At 39.0% G+C, this 27,567-nt stretch overlaps 1 protein-coding gene across 1 annotated transcript; it reads right to left on the reverse strand.

Moving 5' to 3' along the window:
• LOC122320357 (piezo-type mechanosensitive ion channel component-like) lies at positions 1 to 27,481 on the reverse strand. The gene is made up of 5 exons (XM_043208550.1): positions 27,383 to 27,481; positions 13,506 to 13,968; positions 12,883 to 13,363; positions 12,041 to 12,812; positions 1 to 247 (listed from the first exon to the last, which is right to left on the reverse strand). The coding sequence occupies exons 1-5, from the start codon at positions 27,466 to 27,468 to the stop codon at positions 1 to 3; spliced, it is 2,049 nt and encodes a 682-aa protein (XP_043064485.1). The 5' UTR covers positions 27,469 to 27,481.
• Positions 27,482 to 27,567: the final 86 nt, after the last annotated feature.

Genomic DNA, 27,567 nt, shown 5'->3' on the forward strand with positions numbered 1-27,567 from the left:
TCACACCTCGCACACCTCGCACGCTTCGCACACCCCGCACACCTCGCGCACCTGGCACACCTCGCACATCGCAACCCCGCCGCGAATACACGCCGCGCGCCCCAACACGTGGCAGGCCCCGCGCCGCCCTTCGTGATCTACGCGAGTGGAACCATCACCATCGAAGGAGGCCCCGCTCCAACATCGCCGAGGACTCCATCGAATCTCCGCCCCGAGCTTGACCATAAATCTGTCTGAGTGAGTAGTGCTAAAACACACAGGAGTGCGGTATAGGCAGGGACCATTTTTTTTATCATTAAAATAAAACACGTGTATATGAAATTGAAACACCCTCGCTTGCATATTCATTCCCGTGCCCAGTAGTTAGAGCCGGCAGCCATTTCCCAATTTCAGGGTCCCATCCGCCCCTTCCCTTTGCCCACGTGGAACCCGGTGACTGCAGCCAGGCGTCCAGCCTCTGCTCCCGCTTGCGTACCACGCCCCTTTCCCTGCCCCACGTGGAACCCGGTGACCGCAGCCAGGCGTCCAGCCTCTGCTCCCGCTTGCGTGCCACGCCCCCTTTCCCTACCCCACGTGGAACCCGGTGACCGCAGCCAGGCGCACAGCCTCTGCTCCCGCTTGCGTGCCACGCCCCTTCCCCTGCCCACGTGGAACCCGGTGACTGCAGCCAGGCGTCCAGCCTCTGCTCCCGCTTGCGTGCCACGCCCCTTTCCCAGCCCCACGTGGAACCCGGTGACTGCAGCCAGGCGTCCAGCCTCTGCTCCCGCTTGCGTGCCACGCCCCTTTCCCAGCCCCACGTGGAACCCGGTGACTGCAGCCAGGCGTCCAGCCTCTGCTCCCGCCTGCGTGCCACGCCCTTTCCCTGCCTCACGTGGAACCCGGTGATCGCAGCCAGGCGACAAGCCTCTGCTCCCGCTTGCGTGCCACGCCCCTCTCCCTGCCCCACGTGGAACCCGGTGATCGCAGCCAGGCGCACAGCCTCTGCTCCCGCTTGTGTGCCACGCCCTTTTCCTGCCCACGTGGAACCCGGTGATCGCAGCCAGGCGCACAGCCTCTGCTCCCGCTTGCGTGCCACGCCCCTTCCTCACGTGGAACCCGGTGATCGCAGCCAGGCGACAAGCCTCTGCTCCCGCTTGCGTGCCACGCCCCTCTCCCTGCCCCACGTGGAACCCGGTGATCGCAGCCAGGCGCACAGCCTCTGCTCCCGCTTGTGTGCCACGCCCTTTTCCTGCCCACGTGGAACCCGGTGATCGCAGCCAGGCGTCCAGCCTCTGCTCCCGCTTGCGTGCCACGCCCCTTCCTCACGTGGAACCCGGTGACCGCAGCCAGGCGTCCAGCCTCTGCTCCCGCTTGCGTGCCACGCCCCGTCCCTGCGTGTACCCCGGCGACGGCAGCCCGGCGTCCTGCCGCTGCTCCCGCGTGTGTGCCGCTTCCGGCGACCACAGCCAGGCGCCCAGCCTCTGTGCCCGAGAGTGAACCGCTACCCATTATCCTGGCAACTGCTACCGGCGACCAGCCTCAGTTGTTCTCCATATTTTCCCGCCTTTGCCATCCACACTACCGTGAGTCCGACTCCTCCATCTCCGTCGGCTCATCCTCTATCAAAATTTCCGATAGTCCCGCAGATATAAATTTTCTGTAAGCGATCCTGGACAGACTGAGTCATATCCCAGCCAGGAAACTACTTTACAGGGTTGTGAGACACAAATTTATAAGAATGAAAATGGCTTCATTTTATCAAAATTGTTTATTTTAATCTTTAATAAGGCATCTTTTGTGGTCTACAATTTATTCAAATTGAAAAGATTTCGACTTTTTCTCGATAGCAACCTCTTTTATAGCAGCCACAAAAACTTTGACATCAATCGCAGATTTGGCAGTCTGACTATACTTATGACGCACCATGATGACTAAAGAAAGAAAAAACGATCATCAAAAACACTGAATCCATCAAAAATATCAAAATTATCATTAAACGTTTTGGCTGTGTACAGAAACACTATATCAGGCTATAAAATACAATTTTATGTTCCTAGATGACGCGGTAATAGAATGTCTCATAACCCCCGAGAACGTTGTCTTACGACCCCCCAATAGCTATATTTTAAATATGGCTACTGCTTTACGGACGCATTAAATGATTATGCAAAATTTGTTCCGTGTGTCAAAAGGCTACTCACCAAGGAATGTTTCGGATGTATGCACTCTCGCAAATAGCTTGTAAAACAAAGCGAAAAGACAGCAAACACGAACGGTCTACAAAACTTTCGATCACAAAATTGGAGTTGCTATTTGGGAAAACATAAAGAATCGGCATGAGCGGAATATTTGTGATGTGGATATGAAGATTGGAAACAAGCAAGAAGTTTCGAAGTCAGCTGGTAGATGTCGCGCTTTTTAGTTCAGGGCTGTAAGCGCGTCTCACGACCCCCGTGGCTCATGACCCCCGGTCTCCCCTACACGAAAGTGTGTTATTACTAATGGAAGGTCATTAATAAATAAGGTAGGGGAGGGTGGTGCGATACCGACCCCCTAAATGGCAAAGGCGATAAAGGGGAGAAAAAACAATTTTTCAGTTCAGTTCAAAAATTTACTATGTAGAGGGATCAGTTTACTATACATCTAATTGATTAGTAAGGTAGGTGCTTTGAAGCGTTAGATATTCAGGCAAATATAAAACTCCACTTTTTGGTCGTACTCAAAAGTAGTGGTCCGAAACCGACCCCCTATTTCTTAACAGAAAAATTTAATATTATAAAATAGAATTTAATGATTGTGACGTTTATTAAGAAATATATTGAAGGTTCTTTCCAGAAAATAAAAATTAATGTATGAAATAAAGGGCACTGGAGTCAATTGATGAAGTCTGAGTTGCCCTCTTCCTCATAGTAAGTTTTCGCGTTGTTTTCGCGTTGTTTTTCGAAAGCCGCTCGTTGATGACAGTGTCTTCGCTTTCTTCTGAGGTTTTTGCTGTTTCTGTTACTTTTCTTTACTGAATCTTGTTTACTTTTTCATATATTCCCTCAAAAATACGCTATGACATATTAAGCTGCCAATAAATGGGGGTCGGTTTCGGACCATCACTTCGCGGTCGGTTTCGGACCACCACAACCTTTTCTAATTAACTGCTCGCCATTATCTAATGACGCAAAGAGCGATGTAATTCTAATAACGTGAATGACAGCTAGGACTATCAACTATCAGAAAACCTTACCCTCCGATTTTTATGCGGAGAAAAAAAACTTTAAAAATATTTAAGCTCAAGTTCAGTAAAGAAAAAAAATGAATGTCACAGGCGTTGAAACAAAACAAACGGAAAAATTGCAATTGAAACAAAAGAAGTCAAATTGGCTATCTATCTCCAAAATGTCTGTGTTATAACAGCTTTTCACTGAAGTTACCGACAATTCGGCTAGCATCGCCATCTCTGAGAAACATGGGGGGGGGTCGGTATGGTACGACCGGTCGGTATGGGACCACTCTCCCCTAAATAGTAGCGGGCCAAGGTGGCTCCCTTGAGGGACGCCGGAGGTGACTCGGAGAACACAAGAAATTGAATTCTAAAAAAGGACCCTTTGTGTCCTGCCATTCAGACAACTTAAGATCCATTCTAGAAGATCAACTGGGAAACCTAATAAGTCAAGTTTCCTTATAAGAAGTGAATGATTTACAGAGTCAAATGCTTTACTAAAGTCAGTGTAAATGACATCTGTTTGAAAATTGTGTTTAAAACCCCTTATCACGAATGAAGTAAACTCCAAGAGATTAGTGGTTGTTGATCTTTGTTTTATAAAACCGTGTTGACACGGTGAAATTATTGACCTACACATGTGCTGCAAGTGAGGGGTGATAACTTTTTCAAAAAGCTTAGGAATGGCAGACAATTTAGAGATACCTCTATAATTGCTTGCATTCGATTTGTTACCTTTTTTGTGAAGAGGAATGACAAAAGACTCCTTCCACATATGAGGAAACTGTGACATTTCCAAAGAGAGGGTAAACAATTTGAGAAGCGGCTTGCACAAGGCTTCCGCACAATATTTAAGCACACAGCCAGGAATTCCATCGGAATTCTGGCGAATATACAGGCTTAACACGCTGAAGATCGCAAAGTAGGGAGCTCTCGCTTAACGTGGGACAGAATACTAAATTCGACTTGGATACAGCATAAGAATAGGGCTGATCATAGTGAGGTAAGTGAGGTGAGTATGTTGTTTGAAAAAACTGGGCAAATAAATCGGCTATTGCCTGATCCGATGTTGCCGTAGTATTTTCAAATGATAACGAGGAAGGGAAAGAAGATGTTTTACGCTTAGTATTAACGGAATTATAAAACTGTTTCGGATCCTGCGCAAACTGGACCTTGCAACGGTTTAAATAGTTTTTGTAATACTGAGCATTAGGCACGGTAAAATTTGACCGAGCTTTTAAATATTTTGAAAAGATAGAGTGAGAACCGGTATCTTTAAATTTCCTATAAAGTCTGGATTTTACATTTCTTAAGTTTGTCAACTCTTTATTGAACCAATGAGGTTTGCTAGAGATAGACGGATAGTATTTCGGAACACAAGAATAAAAAAAGTCTGGATTACAGTATAAAATATATTTATGGCATCCGCCATATTATTGCAAGTGTAAAGATCGGACCAATTATAGCAAGATATTAAATTTCTATTAAAAAAGTCTGCCTTGCGAAAACAGTAAATTCGTTTAGCAGACTGATCTTCTGGAAGTTTATTTAAAATGATGTCATTAATTTCGTCCACGCTACTGTTTCTCGCCCCCAATATTGCCCTTCGACACATCTATTCTTATTTTCTATTTCACAAATATTAAATCTTAAAATAAAAAATTCTAACGCCTTTGTTTTTGATCAGAAAAAAAAATTTTTGAAAAAAATTACAACGTCGTTGTTTTTAATCTCACGAGCATGATTTTTCATTAAAATCCGACAACGTTATCATATGGCGGCCATAGGAAAGATCGAAAAATCTATATAGAAATACGGGAAATAAAATTATAACATCGTTTTTTTTCATCAGACAAGCATAATTTTTGGAATATAGAGTTTTCTTACTGCTCTTGAATTGCATATTAAATTTCATCAAAATCGGACTATATCATATAGCTTCCATACGAACAATAGTCGAAAATATGGAAAATTAAAAGAAAAATAGTCATAGTTTCAATGACGCTCAGCCCTTATGCATTTTGATCGACATATTGATGACTGCAACGGTATCATATATAAGCTTCGGGTTGCCGAAGCTAGCTTTCTTTCTTGTTTTTAATCTTTTTTTGGCTCATTAAAAATTTTTAAAGTGGCAACCGTGATGGTACATTCGCCCCAGATTGTTCAACTGACATCAAGAAAAACTTTCCCCAAAGTGCCATTCTTAAGTATAGAGCTTATGCGAGGTGTGTTCAAAAAGTATCGCGAATTTTGTGTTTTTTCAAAAATTATTTATTTATTCATGATTATCTATTTTGTCCCCTTCAAAGTAATCCCCATGAGATATTATGCGCTTGTGCCAACGGTTTTTCCAATCTTCGAAGCACTTCAAAAAATCAATTTTTTATCTTGTTCAGCTCCTCCTTCGATGCTGTCTTTATCTCGTCAAGCGTAGCGTAACGTCGTCCTTTCATGGGCCTCTTCAGTTTAGGAAACAAGAAAAGGTCACAGGGGGGCAGATCTGGGGAACACGGTGGCTGCGGCATCATTAGTTTGTTGTTTTTGGCCAAAAAGTCGCGCACAAGCAACGATGTGTGAGCAGGGGCGTTATCGTGGTGCAAAAGCCAATTTTCGTTCTTCCACAAACCCGGGCGTTTCTGGCGGATTGCTTCGCGCAAATTGCGCATAACTTGCAGGTAATATTCCTTATTGACCGTTCTTCCCTGTGGCAAGAACTCATGATGCACCACGCCCCTGCAATCGAAGACAACTGTCAGCAAAACTTTCACATTCGACCGAACTTGAAGTGCTCGGGCGTCCGGCACGCTCTTCGTCGTTCACATCTTCTCGGCCTTCTGAGAACATTTTGTACCACCGATAAACGTAGCTTCGATCCAAGGTAGCTTTTCCGTATGCCACAGTCAACATTCGGAATGCTTCCACGCACTTAATTTCGTTTTCAACACAAAATTTGATACAGGTTCTTTGATCCATTTTTTTGAATAGGTAAAAATCGAAGACGATCCAAAACAAGTGCCAGCAAATCAGCTGTCAACAATTAAGTGAACATTCAAAATGACCGAGCTTGTCGGCATAATTGAGAGACATGAGTACCAACATAACGCCACAAACAAATCGAAATTCGATACGAGATAACCCGCGAAAATTCAAAAATCGCGATACATTTGAACACACCTCGTAATATCCTTTTCTAAAAAAACAGTTAGGGCCAGTTTAAAACTGGAATGAGCCTTTATTAAAAAAAACACTTTGCAGAACACCATTATACGCTGTCATCTGATCATTAACTAATCTTGGTTCATTTGCAATAATATACGCATATAATTCATTTATATCATATACAGGTAACAATGAGCCCGCTCTGTGGTTAACTTGACCTTGAATCTATGTGGAAATAATATCACTTTATATTCAGATGGGTCTATTTTCCTCTGCAATGGAAAAAGTCCGTTATTACAATGATACCGAAACCAGGCAAGGACAAATCCCAACCTTCGTCATACAGGCACATTAGCCTCCTTCCGTGCTAATCAAAGCTATTTGAAAAGCTGCTTTCTTGGCATCTAAGAACACACCTCCAAAACAACAGAGCGATTCCCCTGCATCAGTTCGGCTTTAGGAAAAAGCACGGAACTATCGAACAGGTAAATCGCATAACAGCTGAAATACGCGCAGCTTTTGAATACAGGGAATACTGCAGTGCCATATTCCTAGACGTGTCTCAAGCCTTCGATCGTGTTTGGATTGAAGGTCCAGTTTACAAAATCAAGACCGTCTTGCCACAAAACACCCACAAGTTGCTTGAATCTTACCTCAAAGATAGAGTCTTTACTGTAAGATGCAAAAACTTCTTCTCGATTCGGGTTTTGGCCGACCTCAGTGTCTCCCCCCAGGCGCCTCTGCTCCTCGCGCGACTCCTCCAATCGGAAATACCCAGTGCAGTCAAGTTCTCCTCCACTTGGTCCTTCCATCGGAGCTTTGGTCGTCTCCTTCGTCGTCGCCCGTAGTCGACCTTCGCTTCAAACACCTTCTGAGCTGGTGATTCTTAATCCATACGCACAACGTGGCCGAGCCAACGCAGACGTTGTATCGTGATGCGCCGGACCACGTCCACGTCGTCGTACAACTCGTACAGCACGTGGTTCATCCGAATGCGAAAGTCGTCCCCAATCCGAACGGGACCAAAGATCGTAGTACTTTTTCGTTTTGCGGTGGTCGTCAACATAAGAGGGGATCCTATCCGAGGCTTTCGCTTTGGTCTTCACTGGGCTTCTTTTTTTACGAGGCGGGTTCCAAACCCTGCGCTCAACCGTTTAACGTCCGGGTGACATTGCTGCACACATTAGCTCACTATCTAGCGGATGTTAAGATAGCTACCCAGGAGGTGCCACGAGGAGGCTGTGTGTCAACTTGCAATCATTCGAAAACAGAGATCGCACTGGCGGCCACCAAGTTGACCGCGATCAGAAAACTTTACTCTGTACGAATGAAAGCCATCCCATCCCACAGCTATAATCAGTCGCTCAAAATATCCAAAAACAGCAACAGCTCACTTAAAAAACCATCTGACCGACGTGGAAAATGGTTTGCAGATTGGCGCATACAAGTCAACGAACAAAAGTGCAAGCACGTTACGTTTACACTCAATCGGGAAACCTGCCCACCACTGTCCCTAAACAACAAACAAATCCCCCAAGTCAACGAAGTCACCTACCTGGGCATCCACTTAGACAGGCGGCTCACCTCGAGAAGGCATATTGAAGCGAAGAAGACCTCCCTAAAACTCAAGGCCAATAGTTTCCACTGGCTCATCAACGCTCGCTCACCTCTTCCGCTGTAATACAAAGTTCTACTATATAACTCATGTCTAAAGCCAACCTGGACATACGGGTCTGAACTTTGGGGGAACGCAAGCAGCAGCAACATAGAAATCATCCAACGTGTGCAGTCAAAGATACTGCGGACAATAACGGGGGCCCCCTGGTATATTCGCAATGCAAACATCCATAGGGACCTGGATATAAAACCCGTCAAAGAAGAAATTGATAGTAAAGTTTTGAAATACGAAAATAGATTATCAATACATCCAAACCAACTAGCCAGGCAGCTCAGGCGGCTCAGGAGCCACTCTCGTCTACAGCGCAACGACCGCCCACTCCTGCCCAATTGTGGGCTGTCGACCAATTTATAATCATAATATAACAAATAAATAATAATAAATAATATACATAAATAATACATAGTATAGGTTAAGATCTGAATTCTTATTGTAAGTCTCTTCAAGAGAAGATTCAATAAATAAAGTCAAAGCTCAAAAAAAAAAAAAATATATATATATATATATTCAAATTCCAAAGAAAAAAAAATTAACTTTAAATGTACAGTAGAATCCTATTATAACGACTTCGCTTATAGTGTCTTTCCGGGTTTTGCGACGAAAACTCGAGGGTTTGGTTGGTCCCCATACAAACTTATATGAAAGAGCCTCCGCTTAGTGCGTTTCCGCTTTTAGCAACAAACCGCTTATACGAACAAAATTTTTCAATAAAACTAAAAATTGCAACCGGATATTGCGTCGTGCCGAAAAAAAATACATTGCAATGGTGCCAAAATTACCCTGCAAGCCTTTACTATCGCGGAAGACACTTCTGAGTGACTTCTGGAAGATAAAACTATCGTCCGCGACTATCGCTTTCGAATCGCGGAAGTGACGTCCGTCGGGAAGAACTGTGACACTTCTGCTTCACCCCCCAGAAGAGACGTTCGCGACACTTCCAGAAGTGACTTCTGCGTCACTTCCAAAGGCGTCTTCCAAAGGCTAGCAGGGTAAGCACAAAAACAAGCTATTAGAAATGTATGTATTTATCAATGATCGGCACCCTTACTTGTATGCGTAGCAGCGACACGAAGGATCCCTGCAAGCCTTTGGAAGATAAATTTATCCCCTATCGCCTAGAAGACACTTCTAGTGTCTTAGTGACTTAGTCACTTCTGGAAGATAGAAAGGCGATAGAACACATTTTATAAAAACAAAATACACATCTATCGCCTAGAAGTCACTTCTTAGACACTTCTGGAAGATAGAAAGACGATAGAAATTTTTGGAAAAAAAAGAGTTTTTTATCGTCTAGAAGACACTTCTTAGTCACTTCTGAAAGATAGAAAGACGATAGAACACATATTACAAAAACAAAATACACATCTATCGCCTAGAAGCCACTTCTTAGTCACTTCTGGAAGATAGAAAGACGATATAACACATTTTACAAGAACAAATACATAAAGACTCCGCTTATAGTGTCCGTCCGGGTTGTGCGACGAAAACTCGATGGTTTAGTTGGTCCCCATATAAACTTATATGAAAGGGCCTCCGCTTAGAGCGTTTCCGCTTTTAGCGATAAACCGCTTATACGAACGAAATTTTTCAAGAAAATTGAAAAATCACCGGATATTGCGTCGTGCAGAAAAAAAATACATTGCTATAGTGCCAAATTTAAGCATCAAAACACGCTGTTAAAAATGTATGTATTTATTAGTGATCGGCACCTTTGCTTGTGTGCGTAGCAGCGACACGAAGGATCTTACACTGTCACTACTCTCTGTTAGTTTTAGCTGTCGCCTGAAATACGCTGCTGCGAGAGAGAGAGTCGAAGTGCAATGCCGACGTCACACTGCGTGTGCAGACCTTATAGCCTATTCCATGAGATGTCCCGTTATATTTCTAGTTTTTTCTCCTTTTTTCCGAGAAAAACTAAAAGCGTAAATTCAGCAAATGCAAAATATGCAATAATAAGCTCACTCAGTTTTTAGTATTATGAGAAACCCATGATTTTGAATTAAATTTTTCGTTTTAATTAAAAAACTATTTTGATTTATTTTAAGTACCTATTACGAAGACGGCATCCATAAATAAACAAAAAAATGTTTTTTCTTCCTTTTGCTTAGTATACTTTTATCTCAGAAATCACTCAGAAGTGTCTTCCGCGATAGTAAAGGCTTGCATAGATCTTGCACTGTGACTACTCTCTGTCAGTTTTACCTGTCGCCTTAACAACGCTGCTGCGAGAGAGAGAGAGAGAGAGAGTCGAAGTGCAATGACGTCACACTGCGTGTGCAGACCTCATAGCCTATTCCATGAGATGTCCCTTTATATTTCTAGTTTTTTCTGTTCTTTTCCGATTAAAATTGAATGCGTAAATTCGCCAAATACAAAATGCGCAATAATAAGCTCATTCAGTTTACAGTATTTTGAAAAACCAATGTTTTTAAATTAAATTTATAATATTTTTCGTTTTAATCAATAAATTAATTTGATTTATTTTAAAAACATATTAGGAACATAGCAACCATAAAATGAACAAAAAAAAATGTTTTTTTGTTCCTTTTGTTTAGTGCGTTTTCCGGGTATAACGACGAAAACTCGTCGGTCCCTTGAAAGTCGTTATAACCGGATTCTACTGTATTAATAAAATGACAAAATTACCTTAAACGTAGGCATGAAGATGTTCTTTTTATATAAGTCGCCCCAAAATACATTATTTGAAAGCATCATTTAAATGACTGGATATTTGTTAAGAAGTGTTTGGACTCAGGTGTGGAACCAGCGCATTGGCTCTGGGGGAAGTTGCAAAGCAGGCAATCTAACCTTGCCAATTGCGCAGAACATTCCTGTCGATTTATTCTTGAACTTAAGTGCGTGACAATGACGGCAAATCAAGTCCATTTCTTATATGCTAATTTTTGCAAGTGAACAATAATCGAGTACGGAGTTATATGCAAATGCAACGCCTTGCAAATTGGCACTGATTGGTTGAGGTCGGATTGATGAACTTGATTTTGCTGTGCGTACTCGATTTAATTAGTTTCGTTACTCGCTTTGCTCATAGTCTTCCCTTGACCGTTTAGCCGAATTCGAACGTGCATGTCGCGTTTGCCGACCAATTTTGGATCGTCTTGATATAGTAAACTCTAAATCCAAAAACTTTTTTATTTTTAAGCACTGCAGAACATGAGAAAAAAGAACTTAATTCACTTGGAAATCATAAATCAAAACCACAAAAATTGTGTGTAGCGTGTAATTTATTGTTGCTTTTCAGGGTGATGAGGCAGTAACTCACGCTATATGTGTTTTTGATATAAGATTCTTGCAAGGTGCTCTATCACACACAAAAACCGCTTTAAAATCACACAATATCAACTTATTTATATACTACCTACTTATCCATGGCAAAAGCCAATTAATCACTAAATCTTTAATGACAATGAGTACGAAACACTATGAAATTCTACACTTGCTGGGCAGTGTGGACTAAGGACAGACAAAGCTGACGTTTACCGATTTTTCTAGGCACAATTAATATTTTTTCTCGTTATGTTAGAGAGGTGACACTCTTCCCAACACTCAACAGACCACTTCGGGGAACTCGATTTGAATCGACTGAGATGATAAAAGCTCTATCAGAAAAGGCGCTGAAGGCTATTCCCGAAAAGTCCAAAAAGGATTATTTGGCATATTTCAAGGATTTGAAAAAACGTTGACATACATAAGTGTATTTTGTCGGGAGGGGAGCATAAATCAGAATTTTTTTATTTCACAAAAAAGGTCTACTTTACTTTTTGCCCACACAAGTAAGCTATTTAATAGTGAGATATGGAGTGGTTTCTGCGATCTCCCTTCTTAAACTGCTCAAGAAACTTCGATACACTACATTTTTCAATAAGCCTAAAGCACCAAATGCGCGGGCAGTTATTTTTTCAACAGGCACTAGTAAACTTTAGAATATTCATACATACATATATTATGCATATTGATTGTAGTTAATTGCTTATGCTTTAAAAATTACATACCTGGAAGCCAAAATTGAGTTTGCGTGCGTATCCATGATAACGTGGCAAAAATAATATGAATGGAAAATTCGATGTTGAAAAATAACAAAAGAAAAAATAATAGCATGCCAGACTAATGTATTGTTGAAAATCATATTGCTTGGTCCATAGTAATAATTCCTTGAAAAGTCATTAATATCTTTTACTTTTTTACCATTTTCCGTTTCAATTAATGCTCTTTGGTGCATTACATTTAAAATAGCACTTAACATCGGCTCTTTAACAGTAAATACCAGGTCTTCAAGTATAATTATAACAACTTTTACAATAATATTTAAAATATTAAAAGCAATAAGGCAGTTCCAACGGCAAATAATGTAATGAATATTTTGTAAGTAGATTTCGGAGCCCTGTAATAAAAAAACCAACGCAAATATTATATAGCCCAATGAAAGAATATCCATACTGCAAACTCCTCCCATAAATACTATAGCAAGTGTAATCCAAAAAAAACAGCAAAATATTGCAGTTTTGAAAACATCAGCGTAGTTTCGAACGTAAGAACAGAAATCGTGAGTAGGATTTTCAAAGTAGGCGTGGCCAAGCTTAGATATATTATAAACAACGTTCATATTATCGCCACCAGGGTAGGATAAATCTTTAATATGCCTCATTTCTGCTTTGAATGATTTTCGCTGTCGTGAAATAAGCAAGAGAATTATAAAATCTATCATAACATTTGTCTTAAAAATGTGTTTGTTGGAATCAACAGTCGCACCCCAGAGAGAAATATCTGTAAAGTATTCGTATGATAAAAAAACGCTTTTGTTTTTGATATTTTGTTCTTTTTTAATACATACCACCGCAAATATTAGGAGGGAAATTTAGAAGATATAAATATTGCATAAAAATGGATAAAACAAAATAAAGTTGAAAAATCTCCCAAATTTGTGAACACTGAACTCGACTCAGAAACAACAGTAAAATTAGCCATATTACATAGGTTAACGCTAGCAAATCGCGTCTATGAGCTATCGTTGATACGAGTCCAATCAGAGTTATTTCAAACCCAAATTTAAAAAAACCATAATTTATTAGATACTTGAATAGTCCTGGGAAATCACGTTCGGCGTCTCGTCTCGTTATGTTTGGAAACAAAACTTTCCTGTGCTTTTGCTCATACATAGAGTATCTTATTAAATGGTCGCGTAGCTTAACAACTGCATGCAATGATGTAATAATCATATAAACAATATACGGAGATATATAGCGTAAGTGAACACCAAACACTTTTCCAGTTTTCCGTAAACCCATCCATTCCGCAAAATTGACGGTCAAGTTTTTCTAAAAATTATTAATTTAATTAGGGTCTAAGTATTTAAAGAATAAGTATTTTTACACAGTTGTAGTTGTAAAGGTTATGATCCAGATACTTTATTTGATATATCATTTTCATAAGCACCAAAACGGAAATCCAAAATGTAACTGCTCTAAAAATAACCCTCCTTAGGAATCGATTTACGCTTACGCTAAATAAAGAAAAGAGTACCAAAAATAAATTTAATAAACAAATTTCAGATATCGCACAACAAAAGCAGGCCAGAATAACTGCCTTGATCATATGCATTTCCAAAAATCCCCAAGCGATAAGTTTCCCTGGTGTAAACAATCGTCGACTTTTAGTGCGTATTTTTTCGTAGCCAGCACAAAAAAATATTTTCCATGACTGCTTATGTGTATCTAATGCTTTCGCTTGAGTATTTCTATTAAATGCCGAAAAGGAATCAAGATTCTTTTCTTCAGTAGGTCTTGGACGTCGCACTGTCTCCATAAAACGCCGGTGAAAATAATGTAGCTGAACAACCGTGAAAATAACTGTCAATGTGGGAATAAGCAAATGTAAAAAAAGATCCTTGGTCTGGTAGCGCCGCAGGCCTATATCACTTTGCCTGTATGGAAAATTAATCATTTTTTAATTTATTATAACCAAAAAAAAAACAATTTAGTTGAGGGTATCAACAATTAGATATTGGTTACACCTCAAGTAATTTTCACTTGACAACAGAATTAAAACGCAATAAAAGGCAGGTGGGCGTTGATGTAGAGGATGTAAAACTATGCGCTAAGATGTCACAAGACTGTAACGGCGCCTGTAGCGACCAGATTGTTTAGTTCGGCCTAGAAGCATGCTTTAAAAAATTTCTAAGTTCGGCTTATTGTCTTAGCTATTTACACATATCGACGCATTTCCGCGAAAGTATCGTATGTCGCTTTTTTTTTCGAAATTGAGATTTTAATGCAAAATTGTTAGGCACCTAATGTCTCACTACCCTGTGAAATATTATAACTGAAAGCCCTATAGTTCCGATAAAAATTTAGTTTAAATTTTATCGTATGTTACAATGCTTTTCAATGTGCGCGCGAAATTATCGTATGTCCATACAAATTTTTTTTCATATGCATGGAAATACTGCAATCCCACAAAAATACCGAAATACAAAAATAAAGAAAAAGCTTCTCCTGTAAAATTTGATTTTCCAACAATTCGCGGAAATGCGTCGATATGTTTGGTGAATCAGCTGTAACAGAGATGCAGTGGGAAGCTCGAGTTAGACATCGGGTGTAATCATCTGAGGCGAACTTCCGACCATACCCTAGCCTAACACCAAGGGCGTAGCTACCGCCGCACAGTGGTCGGTCTTGTATTGAGCAGGCGGCCAAAAATACTTCCAGTAGGAATATCGAGTTGAAATTTTTTTGTAGGTATATAATAGCTTATGAATGTTATAATTTAAGTGTCAGCACCAGCGTTGCCAGACGTCCCGATTTTGGCGGGACGTCCCGATTTTTAAATTAAAATTAAATGTCCCGCGCGGGACAGGTTCAGTCCCGCTTTTTAATGATAATTCGAACGTGCGGGCTGATGAAGCGCTCAGGAGTGAGAGAGGCGCGTGCGACTGCGACTTCCTCTCTTTCTCTTCGCTCTTTCCTTATTTTCATTTGCTTATAATTTTCTGTTTTACGAAAACGTACGATTATCAACGAAAGAATAACGATTACCGTCTGTTTTAGTGCAGTGAAGCAGTAAATATTTTAAAAACTTCTGGTTATATATTATACGTTTTTTATTATGTCCCGCTTTCGACGTAAGAGTCCCGCTTTTTTTACTAAAAAAGTTCCTAAGTCCCGACTTGGCAAAAAAAAAAAACTGGCAACGCTGGTCAGCACCATTAAAGCCAAATATATCCGCTACCATCGTGTTTACCATAAAATGTTCAAAATTTGACTCCCAAATGCATACTACACTTTTTATTAAGCGTAACTGACAAAAATTTTATTTATTAAACACTTAATTTTGGTTAAAAAATTAACAAAAGATAACAAAAAACGATGATTAACATAAATTTAAAGTAAAATAAAAGTAATAAAAAATAAATTTTTTAATATATATTAGAAATGGTTACTCTAGAAAATCAAAAACTGATGAAAAAGGAACGAGTTACTCGTCTTCTTTAATAGATTCTGAACGGATTCGCAGCTATTCGCAGCTGATTTTCACAGATAATACTAATTAAATATTGATTAATATTTAAAAAAAAATTTCATTATTGAGCAGTTTTGGGAACACAACTTTTACCTTTGCAGAATATTGATGTTTAGTTCTGTAGAACTTGTAAAATTGCGGTGGATAAACAATTATTGTCACAGTCACATATAGCATGCAAAATTAATAAAAATTATAAAAACACAATCTACAAACCTTCAACTTTAATATTCATTTCACTTTCGGATATTAAACGATGGTTTTATATTTTTTTTAAATTATTAACTTAACGTTTTCAAAAGACATGTGCACGCTTTCAGTTGATCGCTGGGTTTGCGCGCTCACTTTGCGCCCCAATTTCTCCGCAAATACATATGTGGAGCAAGACAAAACTAATACTTGCTTTTAAAGCCTTGTTCTATTGATAAACAGATGCGCCAAACTTGAAATCAAAATTCCAAAATTGATTTTTTGATTTTTGGCCTATGGGACCGACCACTGTGCGCCGTATTTGTCGTATCAATTACAAAGTGTGTAAGAGTGAATATTTAAAATTTGATTTTTATACCCTTGCAGAGCGAAAGGGTATTATAATTCCAGTCAGAAGTTTGCAACGCACAGACCCCATAAACAATATACATATATTCTTGATCAGCATCACGAGCAGAATCGGAATACGCAGGAGCGCACAGAAGTAGTCTTTGATCAAAATCGGATAACTGTATCATATAGCTGCCATAGGAGAGATCGAAAAATATATATAGAATTAATGGAAATAAATTGATAACACCGTTGTTTTTTATCCCACGAGCATGATTTTTTGAATATCCAGTTTTTTAACAGCCCTTAAATTTAGAAAAAAGTTTCATAAAAATCAGACAACTATATCTTAGCTGCCATAGGAAAGATCGAAAAATCTATATAGAAATAACGGAAATAAAATTATAATATCGTTGTTTTTAATCAGATAAGCATGATTTTTGGAATATAAAGTTTTCTAACGACTCTTGAATTAAGAATTAAATTTGCTCAAAATCGGAAAACTATATCATATAGCTCTCATAAGATCTATAGTCGAAAATATGGAAAATGAATAGAAAAGTCGTCTTAGCTTCGATGTTGTTTAGTATTTATGTATTTTGTTCGACATATTTGATGACTGCAAGGGTATATAAGCATCGGCTTGCCGAAGCTAGCTTCCTTTCTTGTTATTTGTAAAATGGGTAAATAATGTGATAAATAAATATTTCTTCTCACAATATTTTTTTTTTCTTTTGTAAAAAATCTTTACCTCCATATATGAGGGCCTCCAAAAAATTTTTATACGGGGCCCCGACAAGGCACGCTACGCCACTGCCTAACGGGACCTATATTTGGCAAGGTTCTTTTTTGATTAACATCCGAGATAACCAGACGTGCCTTTGCCTTAGTCCAACAGAGTTTTATTTAAAAATATTAAATATTGAAATATCGTGGAAATAATAAAAGGATTAAGTGCAGCGAGTCTAGCTGAATATTATTTTGGTGTTATATTTTGCAAAGTTATTGAGATGAAAGTGATAAAAGTAGATTTTTTTTTATCACTTCTAACCCCAGATTTTCTTTAGATATATAATATATATATTTCTCACGTGGCCATCAATATTGGCATCTGTGGGAGCACCCCTTCAAGACAGTGGGGGCATGATTTTTATATCGTGCCCCAAATTAAATCGGATAGAAAATTGAGGAATTTGAAACGGAATTAAAATCAAGAATGCGTCATTAAAAGAAGTGATTTGGAGAGATGTTTAACCCTCTCTTCCCACGGCAGCAGCAAATATTGTATAGCAGAATATGGATACGAAATGGAATACATAACCCGGAACCCTTTGAGCCTCGCTACCGCCGTGGTTTTTTTGAGTGAAAATTGATAATAAAAAAAATTTGAAAGTTTTGAAACGTGTTAAAGTAAATAAAAGTTAATGAAATAAAAATAGTGACACCCCGTTAAAGTCAACATTTTAGTGATATTTTCTAAACTCTAAATGAATCAGTCGAAAACTTAATATTTAAATTAAATAAAATTAAATTTAAAATTTAATTTATCATGTGTAGAGTAATTTATGCATCGATTTTGTTTCGAAAATTCCCTCAAAGCGAAAAATTAAATTTTTTTTTGTAAATTTAAATATAATTAGAAATATGCCAACTAATCAGAGAAATAATAGTGAATATAAAATTTTAAATTGTGGTTCAGTGAAAATATCGCTGTCGGCTCTCAGTAAAGAAATTATGTATGCCCAAAAGGGTTCCAAGTAAAAGATTTTATAGAATAGTTTTGTCGCCCATGGCGAACCACAATTTCACCCTTTACAGCACCCTGCCCGGGAGATCGATCTTTCGCCGCTGGAACCAACGTATATGCTGTGAGTTTCTTGTTGAATTTATATCTTTTCCATTTATATCTAATTACTAAATACCCTATGAAATGAATTTAAATAATCTACTTGAAAGAACATGTGAATTTAAAAGAACCCTGTGCCGATAGCCTCACTAAACTAGGAAATTAAATTAGAAAAATATTAAAACAGAGTGAAAATGAATAAGTGAAGTCAAAAATAAATTTAAAGCAATGAAATTTGAAAACCTATTATCATACTTGAATAACATTTTCTATTCATGAAGTACAATATCTGATTAACTTATTTCTTTTTATCTTTTTAAATATACATAACATCATAACTACTTTATTATTATATAGATAACATCATTTAATTATTTAAGTACCTATTTATTATTTTGTACTGCCTTTATATAACTTATTATATTTACCTAAAAATTGTATTATCTACCGGTTAGCGAATAATAAATATGAGTATAGTCGAGGTAGAAAGACCAAAACTATGTATTAATTCTTGTACTTCTATTAATTAAATTGTATTTAAAATGAACCTTGAGGAGTTCACTCTCTTAACTCTGCTGATGCTTCCAAAATCGTAGGGTATTAGGGGTCACCGGAGCCTAGCTCTAAAGAATGGTGATCATAGGTTGGGTGGGCATTTCGCGACCACGACAACATCTGTGGCATCGCTGTTTCTAACTTTCTCGATCTTTTCTATCTCTTGTTTTTCTGAATTTTATCTATTTCTCTTCTGGTTTTGGTATCTCGCATTTATTTTCGTCAGCACACTCAATTCTGGTCTTAAAAATAATAATATGTAGCTAGTGTGCGGATTTGTCTAAGCAAGACCTCCACCCCCAAAGCAGACGAGCGAGAGCCGGACCCTATAGTGTGCACCCGCAAGGACAGATCCTAGAACTCACCACAGAAATCATTCGTTACACGCTACATGCCTTATCTGTAAAGTTTTGATGTAGTACTTCCCCTAAGCCCCTAAGCAATGCATCTCTATGCAGTTCCGTGTTGCGCTGTGAATGAAAAAATGTATGCATTTTTTTTTTGGGTAATTAATGTTAAAATCGGACATCTTTTTTTTGTAAGCAACAGTATTTTTGGGATTTGGATTGTTATATTTTTTGTCATAATATATACAGTATAAAACTTGTGAATTTTTTACAGTACAATATCGATTTTTTGACGCCATCAATAACGATTTGCATAAGTCCATTGTTATCCTTACTACCATAAAAATGCATTTCTTACATACTAGGTCAATATTAAAAACAATTTATTTCTTCTCCCTGATTACAACTTATGTAGCTGGTCATATGAACTATAAGGTCATTTTAGTTGTGTTGCAAACCCAAAGTGTTTTAAGCTAGGGTGAGGTCTTTAAATTAGCCCTTCGGGTCTTAAGACACTTTTTAAAACTAGAATGAAAACTCTTGAAAGCCGCTTTCGGCAGTCTCTTTCGGCTATGCTCGTATTCGTAAACATACTCATGAGGAATGTCAACATTTTTCTTTTCGTCAATAATTTTTGTAAAACTGTAAAAAAAATCAGCAGGGATCGACTTTTTCAAAACAAGTGTTTTTTTTAATTTGTAATAATTTGTTTTTATTCTCATACTCCTCAACACCCACACCTTAGTCATAATGTCGTTTTTGACTTAATTCACACAAATCTGCGCCAATATCTTAAAAATTATTAGAATACACTGCTGGTCTTAGGTTAGACGCACCAACTTTTATTTTAAATGAAATGCTATATTTATAATAATGCTTTTTCTAATTGTCCAAAAAGCTTTTCTTATCTGAGTTTGAATCTTGTTCGAAAAATATGTGCTCACAGCTGGTTGATTTGCGAAGAAATAACTGTACATTCGAAGATTTTAGAAATTTCTTTGGCAATCACGCCTGTTTTCGGTTGGTCATTGAAATAGACGCACTTTAGATTTCTTTGTCTTGCGTAAACAAGTGCAGTTTTTTGTATTGAGTAAATATTAAAAATAAACAAATAAATTGTTTTAGAGCTATAAAAAAAAGCAAAAATGGGAAAAGCTGGTGTTATGAGCTTATTAGAACGACAAAAAGTAAACTTTTTTCACTCGCAAGGACTGTCCAATCGAAAAATTGCCATTGCAGCTCCAGGACTGTTGATAGATATTTAAAAGATCTAGAGGAATATGGAAAAAACTGTAAAGGAAAAAAAGAGCACTATCTGAACGAGCAGTACGAAAAATTGTTAGAATTGGATCAAATTCGACTAAGTCCGCAGCTAAGATTAAGGAATTAAAGCCTAAAGCTTCTAAAAATCAAGAAAAAACCTCCACTAAATGCAATACGCAAAGAAAAATGGCTTCGATTCGCGAAAGAATACATGACATGGGATGTTCAATCTGACTTTCGGCTTAATGATCGGCGTTCTGTTGTTTTTACTGATAAAAAACGTTTTAATTTAGATGGCCCCGATGGCTTTCAATATTATTATCATGATTTGCGAAAAGATGAGCTATATTTAAGCCGCCACCACAGCCGAGAAGCTTGAGTAATGGTGTGGGGTGCCATCACGTTTTATAGAACAATTGACTTGATTTTTATCGATCAGAAGATGAACGGCGATCGCTTCAAAACATTGTTGGAGTTAAGTTAAATGATCTCCTTGGACCAATTCCTTGGATTTTTCAACAAGACAATGCTCCTATTCATAACTCTCGAGTAGTAAAGTCGTTTATTTCAAGTGAAAACGTTAATATCATGTCCTGGCTACCATATTCTCCAGATCTTAACGTAATTGAAAATGTTTGGGGCTGGCTAACGCGGAAGGTATACGAAGGAGGAAAGCAATACGAAGATAAGGAAACATTAACTGCAGCTATTAAACGTGCTTGGAGCGAGATTTCGTTGAAATACATAGATTCTCTGTATTATTCTATGAAGGACAGGATATTTGAAGTTATTGCTAAAAAAGGAGGCAGTACTCATTACTGAAATATTTTTTTTATTTCTAATAAATCAAATATTAACACCAACTACAAATTTAAGTTAAAAATAAGTTACTTTAAAAAAAAAAAAAAATATTATGTTTAAGTGCGTCTATTCTATTGACCAAGAAAAATATGCCTTCTTTTAAGTTGCTTGAAGAAAATAGTTGAAAACACAACTAATGTTATTGTTCGGAGCAGAACCCCTAATTTGTAAATTCTACCCTAAATTTAAATGTCCGACTGCTAATGTAAAGTAACGTAACGTAAACGTAAAGTTATTTACCAACACCCGCATAATTGCAATCGCGCCTAACTTTGCTTATCTTGTTTTATCTATCTTCTTTATCATCTGCTTCTTTTCGCAACTCTTAACCGATTTACATACTTTTCGTTCGATCTCGCAAAACCCTCGCAAGCAAGTTGTCGGTCGCGATCTTGTATACGCAAAACACACAAACATTGTACACAAGAACAAACAAATAACACTCAGAGACACAAATATAAAACCACATCTCATTTAAATCACAAACATTGGCCTTTTTTTGAAAGTGCACAAAGCGGTAGCAACAAATTAGTTGCATTCCTCTGAACATTTGGTGACCCCGACGTGATATACGTGGGGTGTGTTTTATATTTCGTTTTCGTTTTCACAAATCGGTGAAAAGGCCTATCAGTGCATTTGGACACCACTCCGCAATTCGGTGAAGAGGCCTGCAAACATATATATGTACATATATTCCTGTGCTTGGGTATTATTTGGCGCGCTTTCTTTTGTGATCTTGTTCGCATACATAACCACAGTTTGATCTTGGTTATATAAAGTGCAGTGCACATACACTAGTCGGCATATATATTTTGACAATAATCAAAGTGAAATATACTCGAAACTTGAACTTGCTTCTTTTAACTTTTGGTATCAATGGAAAGGTAATTCAAATGCCTTTTGAATGATACCATACTTTTCTTAACTCATTCGATATTTATTGAAAAAGTCAATTTAAAAAAAAATTAAAAAATAATTTTTTTTAAACTTTTTCCCTCGGCTTCAAAACTAAAATTTTTGGATGCAAAAAGTTTCTTTAATCAAAAATAATAGGAACTGCAAAAGAATTTTGCAAAAATAATTTTTCTTCTATTTTTAATGATTTTTTGAAAATGACTAGAAATACGCATTTCAGCCATATTTTTCTCTATTCCATACAAACTTTTTCCGACATTGTCACCTTCAAAAAATCATTAAAAATAGAAGAAAAATTATTTTTTAAAAATTCTTTTTGCAGTTCCTATTATTTTTGATTAAAGAAACTTTTTGCATCCAAAAATTTTAGTTTTGAAGCCGAGGGAAAAAGTTTAAAAAAATTATTTTTTAATTTTTTTTTAAATTGACTTTTTCAATAAATATCGAATGAGTTAAGAAAAGTATGGTATCATTCAAAAGGCATTTGAATTACCTTTCCATTGATACCAAAAGTTAAAAGAAGCAAGTTCAGGTTTCGAGTATATTTCACTTTTATTTTGTCAAAATATATATGCCGACTAGTGTATAAGCCGTGTTAAGCGAGGTCAGTGAACGCTTACGAATTTGTTCCGTTGCATTTTCGTCGACATTTCGTCTCTTGCATTCAAATTCGTGCAGTTGCATCGGCAGCTTAAAGTGATAGTGACTTTCGTATACTCTTTTTGAAAATGATGGCTGAAAGTGATTCGGTTGGTGCAAGATCCGCGGCGGTACCAAGTGACTTGGACTTTCATAAAGCAAAGGCTGATGCTACCTTAAGACAGGTAGAAGCTTTAAAAAGCTACATGGAGTCAGATGAGGAGGTCAACTTCGACGTGACTGATCTTCAAGTGCGACTTGATTTTGTCGATCAAATGCAAGTGGACTTTGATAAAAGTCAAACCGCGGTCGAAAGGTTAGATTTGCAGGAGTTGTACAGTGACGCTCGGTCAAAGTTCGCAAACATCTACCTCGCGGTAAAATCGCAAATTTCGCGTGAGCTTGGCAAGCAGCGTAGATTTTCAGTCGTGAATTCTACAGCCCTTCCACATGTCGGTGGTGATTCGAGACCCGCTGCGCGTGCGACAAGACTCCCAGAATTCAAGTTGCCAAGGTTCAGCGGTGCCTATATCGATTGGCCTGATTTCTACGCAATGTACAACACCATTGTGGGCAATAATGATGACCTGAGCAACGTGGAAAAGTTCCAGCATCTTCGGTCCTGCTTGGATGGCACAGCGTTGGACACAATTCGTTCACTGGAGCCCACGGAAGCTAACTATGAGAAAGCTATCGAATTACTAGTTTCGAGATTTGATAACAAACTTTTGCATTTTCAGGCACACATACGGTCATTCTGCGGGATTTCAGGTGTGGAGCAAGGATCGGCAGCAAGCTTACGACGATTAAGCGACCAGATGAATTCGCATCTGCGTGCGCTGAATACCATGGCAACGACACAGGAGATCATGGACGGTCTTCTGATCTATCTGGTAGCTTCGAAGTTGGATCGCCACACTCGAGAGAAATGGGAAGAGGGTCTGCAGGCAAACAAGCTGCTGAAGTGGAAGGATATGGCTACATTCCTGGAAAAGAGGTGCCGCATGTTGGAGAATCTTGAAAATGCTATGGTAATCCCGACACCTAGCAAGCAGGTGGGAAAACCAAACACTAACAAAAACATTCATAACGCACTCGTAGCATCATCACTAAACACCTCATCATGTAGCATGTGTGAAAGTAGAGATCACTTCATTTCTAAATGCGCTCAGTTTCTAAACCTCAGTCCCACCTTGCGATATAAGGAGGCTAAAAGGCTGCACTTGTGTCTTAATTGTTTGCGCAAAGGCCATGGTATGCAACAGTGCAAGTCTGGTTCTTGCAAACGCTGCCATTCGAAGCATCATTCGTTGCTTCACATCGATTCTAATGCCATCGCCGTACCCTCTCCTCCAACTACCACTACTAACAGTCTAAATGTCGTTTCGCTCTTATCATCATCATTCTCTGAAGCTCCACCTGTTGTCTCGTCAGATAGTAAGACCGATTATGTGCTGCTTGCCACTGCCATCGTATACATCAGAAATCGATCCGGTGCATTTGTTCCCTGCAGAGCCTTGTTAGATTCTTGCGCTCAAATCAACATCGTCACTTCTCGTTTTGTTAAGCAGTTGCAACTCACTACTCGTCAAACAAACACATCTATCTCTGGAGTTGGTGAATCATCACTTTCATCAAACGCAACCGTCGATCTCGAAGCGCACTCTAGGGATAAAAAATATCGTACAGCACTGACAGCAGTAATTAGTGGCAAAATTACAGATTATCAGCCTCATTTCGATTTAAACGCCCTAGGGTGGAACATACCACCGAATCTTGTTCTTGCTGATCCGTGGTTCTACAATAGTCAGCGTATCGATTTGTTGATAGGAGCTGGCATTTTTTACGAATTGCTTTGCGTCGGGCAAATGCGATTAGCCGAAAACCTGCCCATTTTGCAAAAAACGCGTCTTGGCTGGATCGCATCTGGAGGGATTTCGTTCTCAAACTTGAAGCATTCAGCACTTGCAGTGACCACTGAGCCCGTCATCCAATCGGAAACCGATTCCTTGCCAGGCATTGTCAAGCGGTTTTGGGAAATCGACAGCTACTGTGGATCTCCAATTGTCGCAACTGATGAAGATGTATTGTGCGAGCAGCTATTCCAGAACACCTTTTCTCGACTCAGTTCAGGGCAATACTCGGTTCGTTTGCCTGCCAAAGCCAGTTTCGACATGCTCGGAGATTCATACGGTCGTGCCTAACGTCGATTTAAGACGCTAGAGGGCAAATTGCTCAAGGATGTGAAATTGAAGTCGCAATACGCTGCATTCATCAAGGAATACATCGACCTACAACATATGTCACTTGCTTCTGAGCAGTCAGTAACCTCGCGATATTACTTGCCTCATCATTGTGTGCAGAAGCCAGATAGTACAACCACAAAGCTGCGCGTTGTATTCGATGGCTCAGCCAAAACGACCTCGGGATACTCGTTAAATGATTTGTTGTTTGCAGGTCCCTCAATACAGCCCAAAATCTTTAACACACTGCTTCATTTTCGATTTTTCAAAGTTGCATTATGCGGGGACATCTGCAAAATGTATCGATGTGTCCGTGTCACTAGCCCTGATAACTATTTGCAGTCTATCTTATGGCGTGACAATCCAAATCAGCAAGTCAAGGCTTATACGCTCGATACGGTCACCTACGGCACTAAGCCGGCTGCATTTCTGGCAATTCGTGCTATGCAGCAGCTATCCTATGATGAGGAAGCTGAGTTCCCGTTGGCAGCCAAAATAGTTCGCCGAGACTTTTATGTGGACGATCTCATTTCTGGAGGTGGCTCGGTCGAGGAGGCAGCTCAAATTCGTGAGCAGGTGAAGGAATTGCTATCCAAGGGCCATTTTCCAATTCGAAAATGGTGTTCAAACGAGGCAGCAGCTTTAGAAGGCGAGCCAGAAATTGATCGCGAGAAAACGCTAAGGTTTCATGATGGAACTGATGTCCTCAAAGCACTCGGCTTATATTGGGATGCAAAATCGGATCACTTGCTTTTCTCATTGTCTGGAACTATGACAGAAAGCGGTGCAACGAAAAGATCGATTTTATCGGCCGTTGCCAAGTTCTACGACCCTCTCGGATTGATAGCACCGATTGTTACCAAGTTAAAAATATTTCTGCAAATTCTTTGGAAAGACAAACTGGATTGGGACGAGTCGCTTCCGCAATCTTTGCACTCCTCATGGCTGGAGCACATGAAGCAGATGTCAGCGGTCAATCATCTAAAATTTCCTCGTTTCGTTATGCAGCCCAACTCGTCTTTGGAGATACACGCTTTTTGTGATGCAAGCTTAGCAGCATATGGCGCCTGCGTTTACGTCAGATCTGAGGTGCATGGCTGTGTCTCAACTCATTTACTCTGTTCCAAATCTAGAGTTTCGCCTCTAAAAACCCTCACCATACCCAAATTGGAATTATGCGCAGCGCTATTATTATCAGAGCTCATCTCAAACATTGCCCTAACCATTTCATCTGATTGCAATTTTTATTGTTGGACTGATTCAACCATAACGCTTTCTTGGATTCGTAAACCTCCATCAGATTTTAATATCTTTGTATCCAACAGAATTGCGCAGATTCAGGATCGCACCAAGACCATGACATGGCGTCATGTACCCACACACTGGAACCCTGCCGATATATTATCGCGTGGATGTTCACCTCTCGAGCTCTTGGAGTCGAACCTGTGGCGAGAGGGACCTCCATTTTTACGTTCGGATTCATCGTACTTGGACCAGATGGCGTGGCCCGTGTTGCAGTTATTCGAACAGCTGCAGGCATCATCCGAAGAGCTGTTGGCAAGATGGCCGTTCTGCCCTTTGAGACCACCTCTTCTGTCAGCGTGACTCTTCCAGCGGGGGAGCATGTTCGGAGCAGAACCCCTAATTTGTAAATTCTACCCTAAATTCAAATGTCCAACTGCTAATGTAAAGTAACGTAACGTAAACGTAAAGTTGTTTACCAACACCCGCATAATTGCAATCGCGCCTAACTTTGCTTATCTTGTTTTATCTATCTTCTTTATCATCTGCTTCTTTTCGCAACTCTTAACCGATTTACATACTTTTCGTTCGATCTCGCAAAACCCTCGCAAGCAAGTTGTCGGTCGCGATCTTGTATACGCAAAACACACAAACATTGTACACAAGAACAAACAAATAACACTCAGAGACACAAATATAAAACCACATCTCATTTAAATCACAAACATTGGCCTTTTTTTGAAAGTGCACAAAGCGGTAGCAACAAATTAGTTGCATTCCTCTGAACAGTTATATTTATATAATATTTTGAGTATTGAATTGAAGTATTATTTAATCATTAAAATAATAAATATAAAACAAATTTGTTTGAAAAACTGAGTGCGTCTAACCCAAGACCAGCAGTGTAAGAACATTCAAGCATGCGGACTCCAATGGTGAATAAGCAACGAAAGGAGTTTTACGAAAAGGGCATCACCCACTATTACTCCTATAAACCGCGAAGCTCGTTGGTGCCCAGAGTTTATTGACTCATAAGTTTTCCTTATTTATTTGGATTTTGCTAATAAATATAAAAATTTTCAAAAAAAAAATTTGGCACGCTACCAGCCTTGAGGGCGACCTTGCGATTCAAAAGATGGGATGCCACATTGATATTGTTTATCTGAGTAACGGATATCTTAGTCAAGGCTTTCTACATTCTACAGTGTTCTTTCGGGTTTCAACTTCTTTTCTTTGTTATAAGCATAAGGACGCGAAAAATATTAAAAAAATTAACATGTTGAAAGGCAGGTGACAAAGTTGTTAGGCTGCAACTACTCAAACAAGCGGATGTTAAATTAAATCCATCGAAACTATGCTTGAACTTACAGCGTTGGCTCCACTTTTAAAAATTGTTCCCAGTAGATGTCAAAGTTATCGAATTGGTATGTATAAATAACAGTCAATATAGTCATTGCATAAAAAAATAAGAAAAATCCAGTATCCATAAAGAAATTTTATCCAAAGTTGCAACGACATCTGAAAAACCATTAAAAAAAGTAAAAAAAGTGACA

Source organism: Drosophila ficusphila, unplaced genomic scaffold, assembly GCF_018152265.1.
Source record: "Drosophila ficusphila isolate 14025-0441.05 unplaced genomic scaffold, ASM1815226v1 contig_470, whole genome shotgun sequence".
NCBI classification, from domain to species: Eukaryota; Metazoa; Arthropoda; class Insecta; order Diptera; family Drosophilidae; genus Drosophila; species Drosophila ficusphila.

Bases quoted from the DNA above. Each gene is read 5' to 3' on its own strand.
- LOC122320357 (XM_043208550.1), bottom strand. From the start codon at position 27,468: ATGACTATATTGACTGTTATTTATACATACCAATTCGATAACTTTGAC. The intron at 13,969-27,382 runs GTAAGTTCAAGC...TTTTCCATACAG, and splicing joins TTAAAAGTGGAGCCAACGCT to GCAAAGTGATATAGGCCTGC. The intron at 13,364-13,505 runs GTTACATTTTGG...AATAATTTTTAG, and splicing joins GGAGGGTTATTTTTAGAGCA to AAAAACTTGACCGTCAATTT.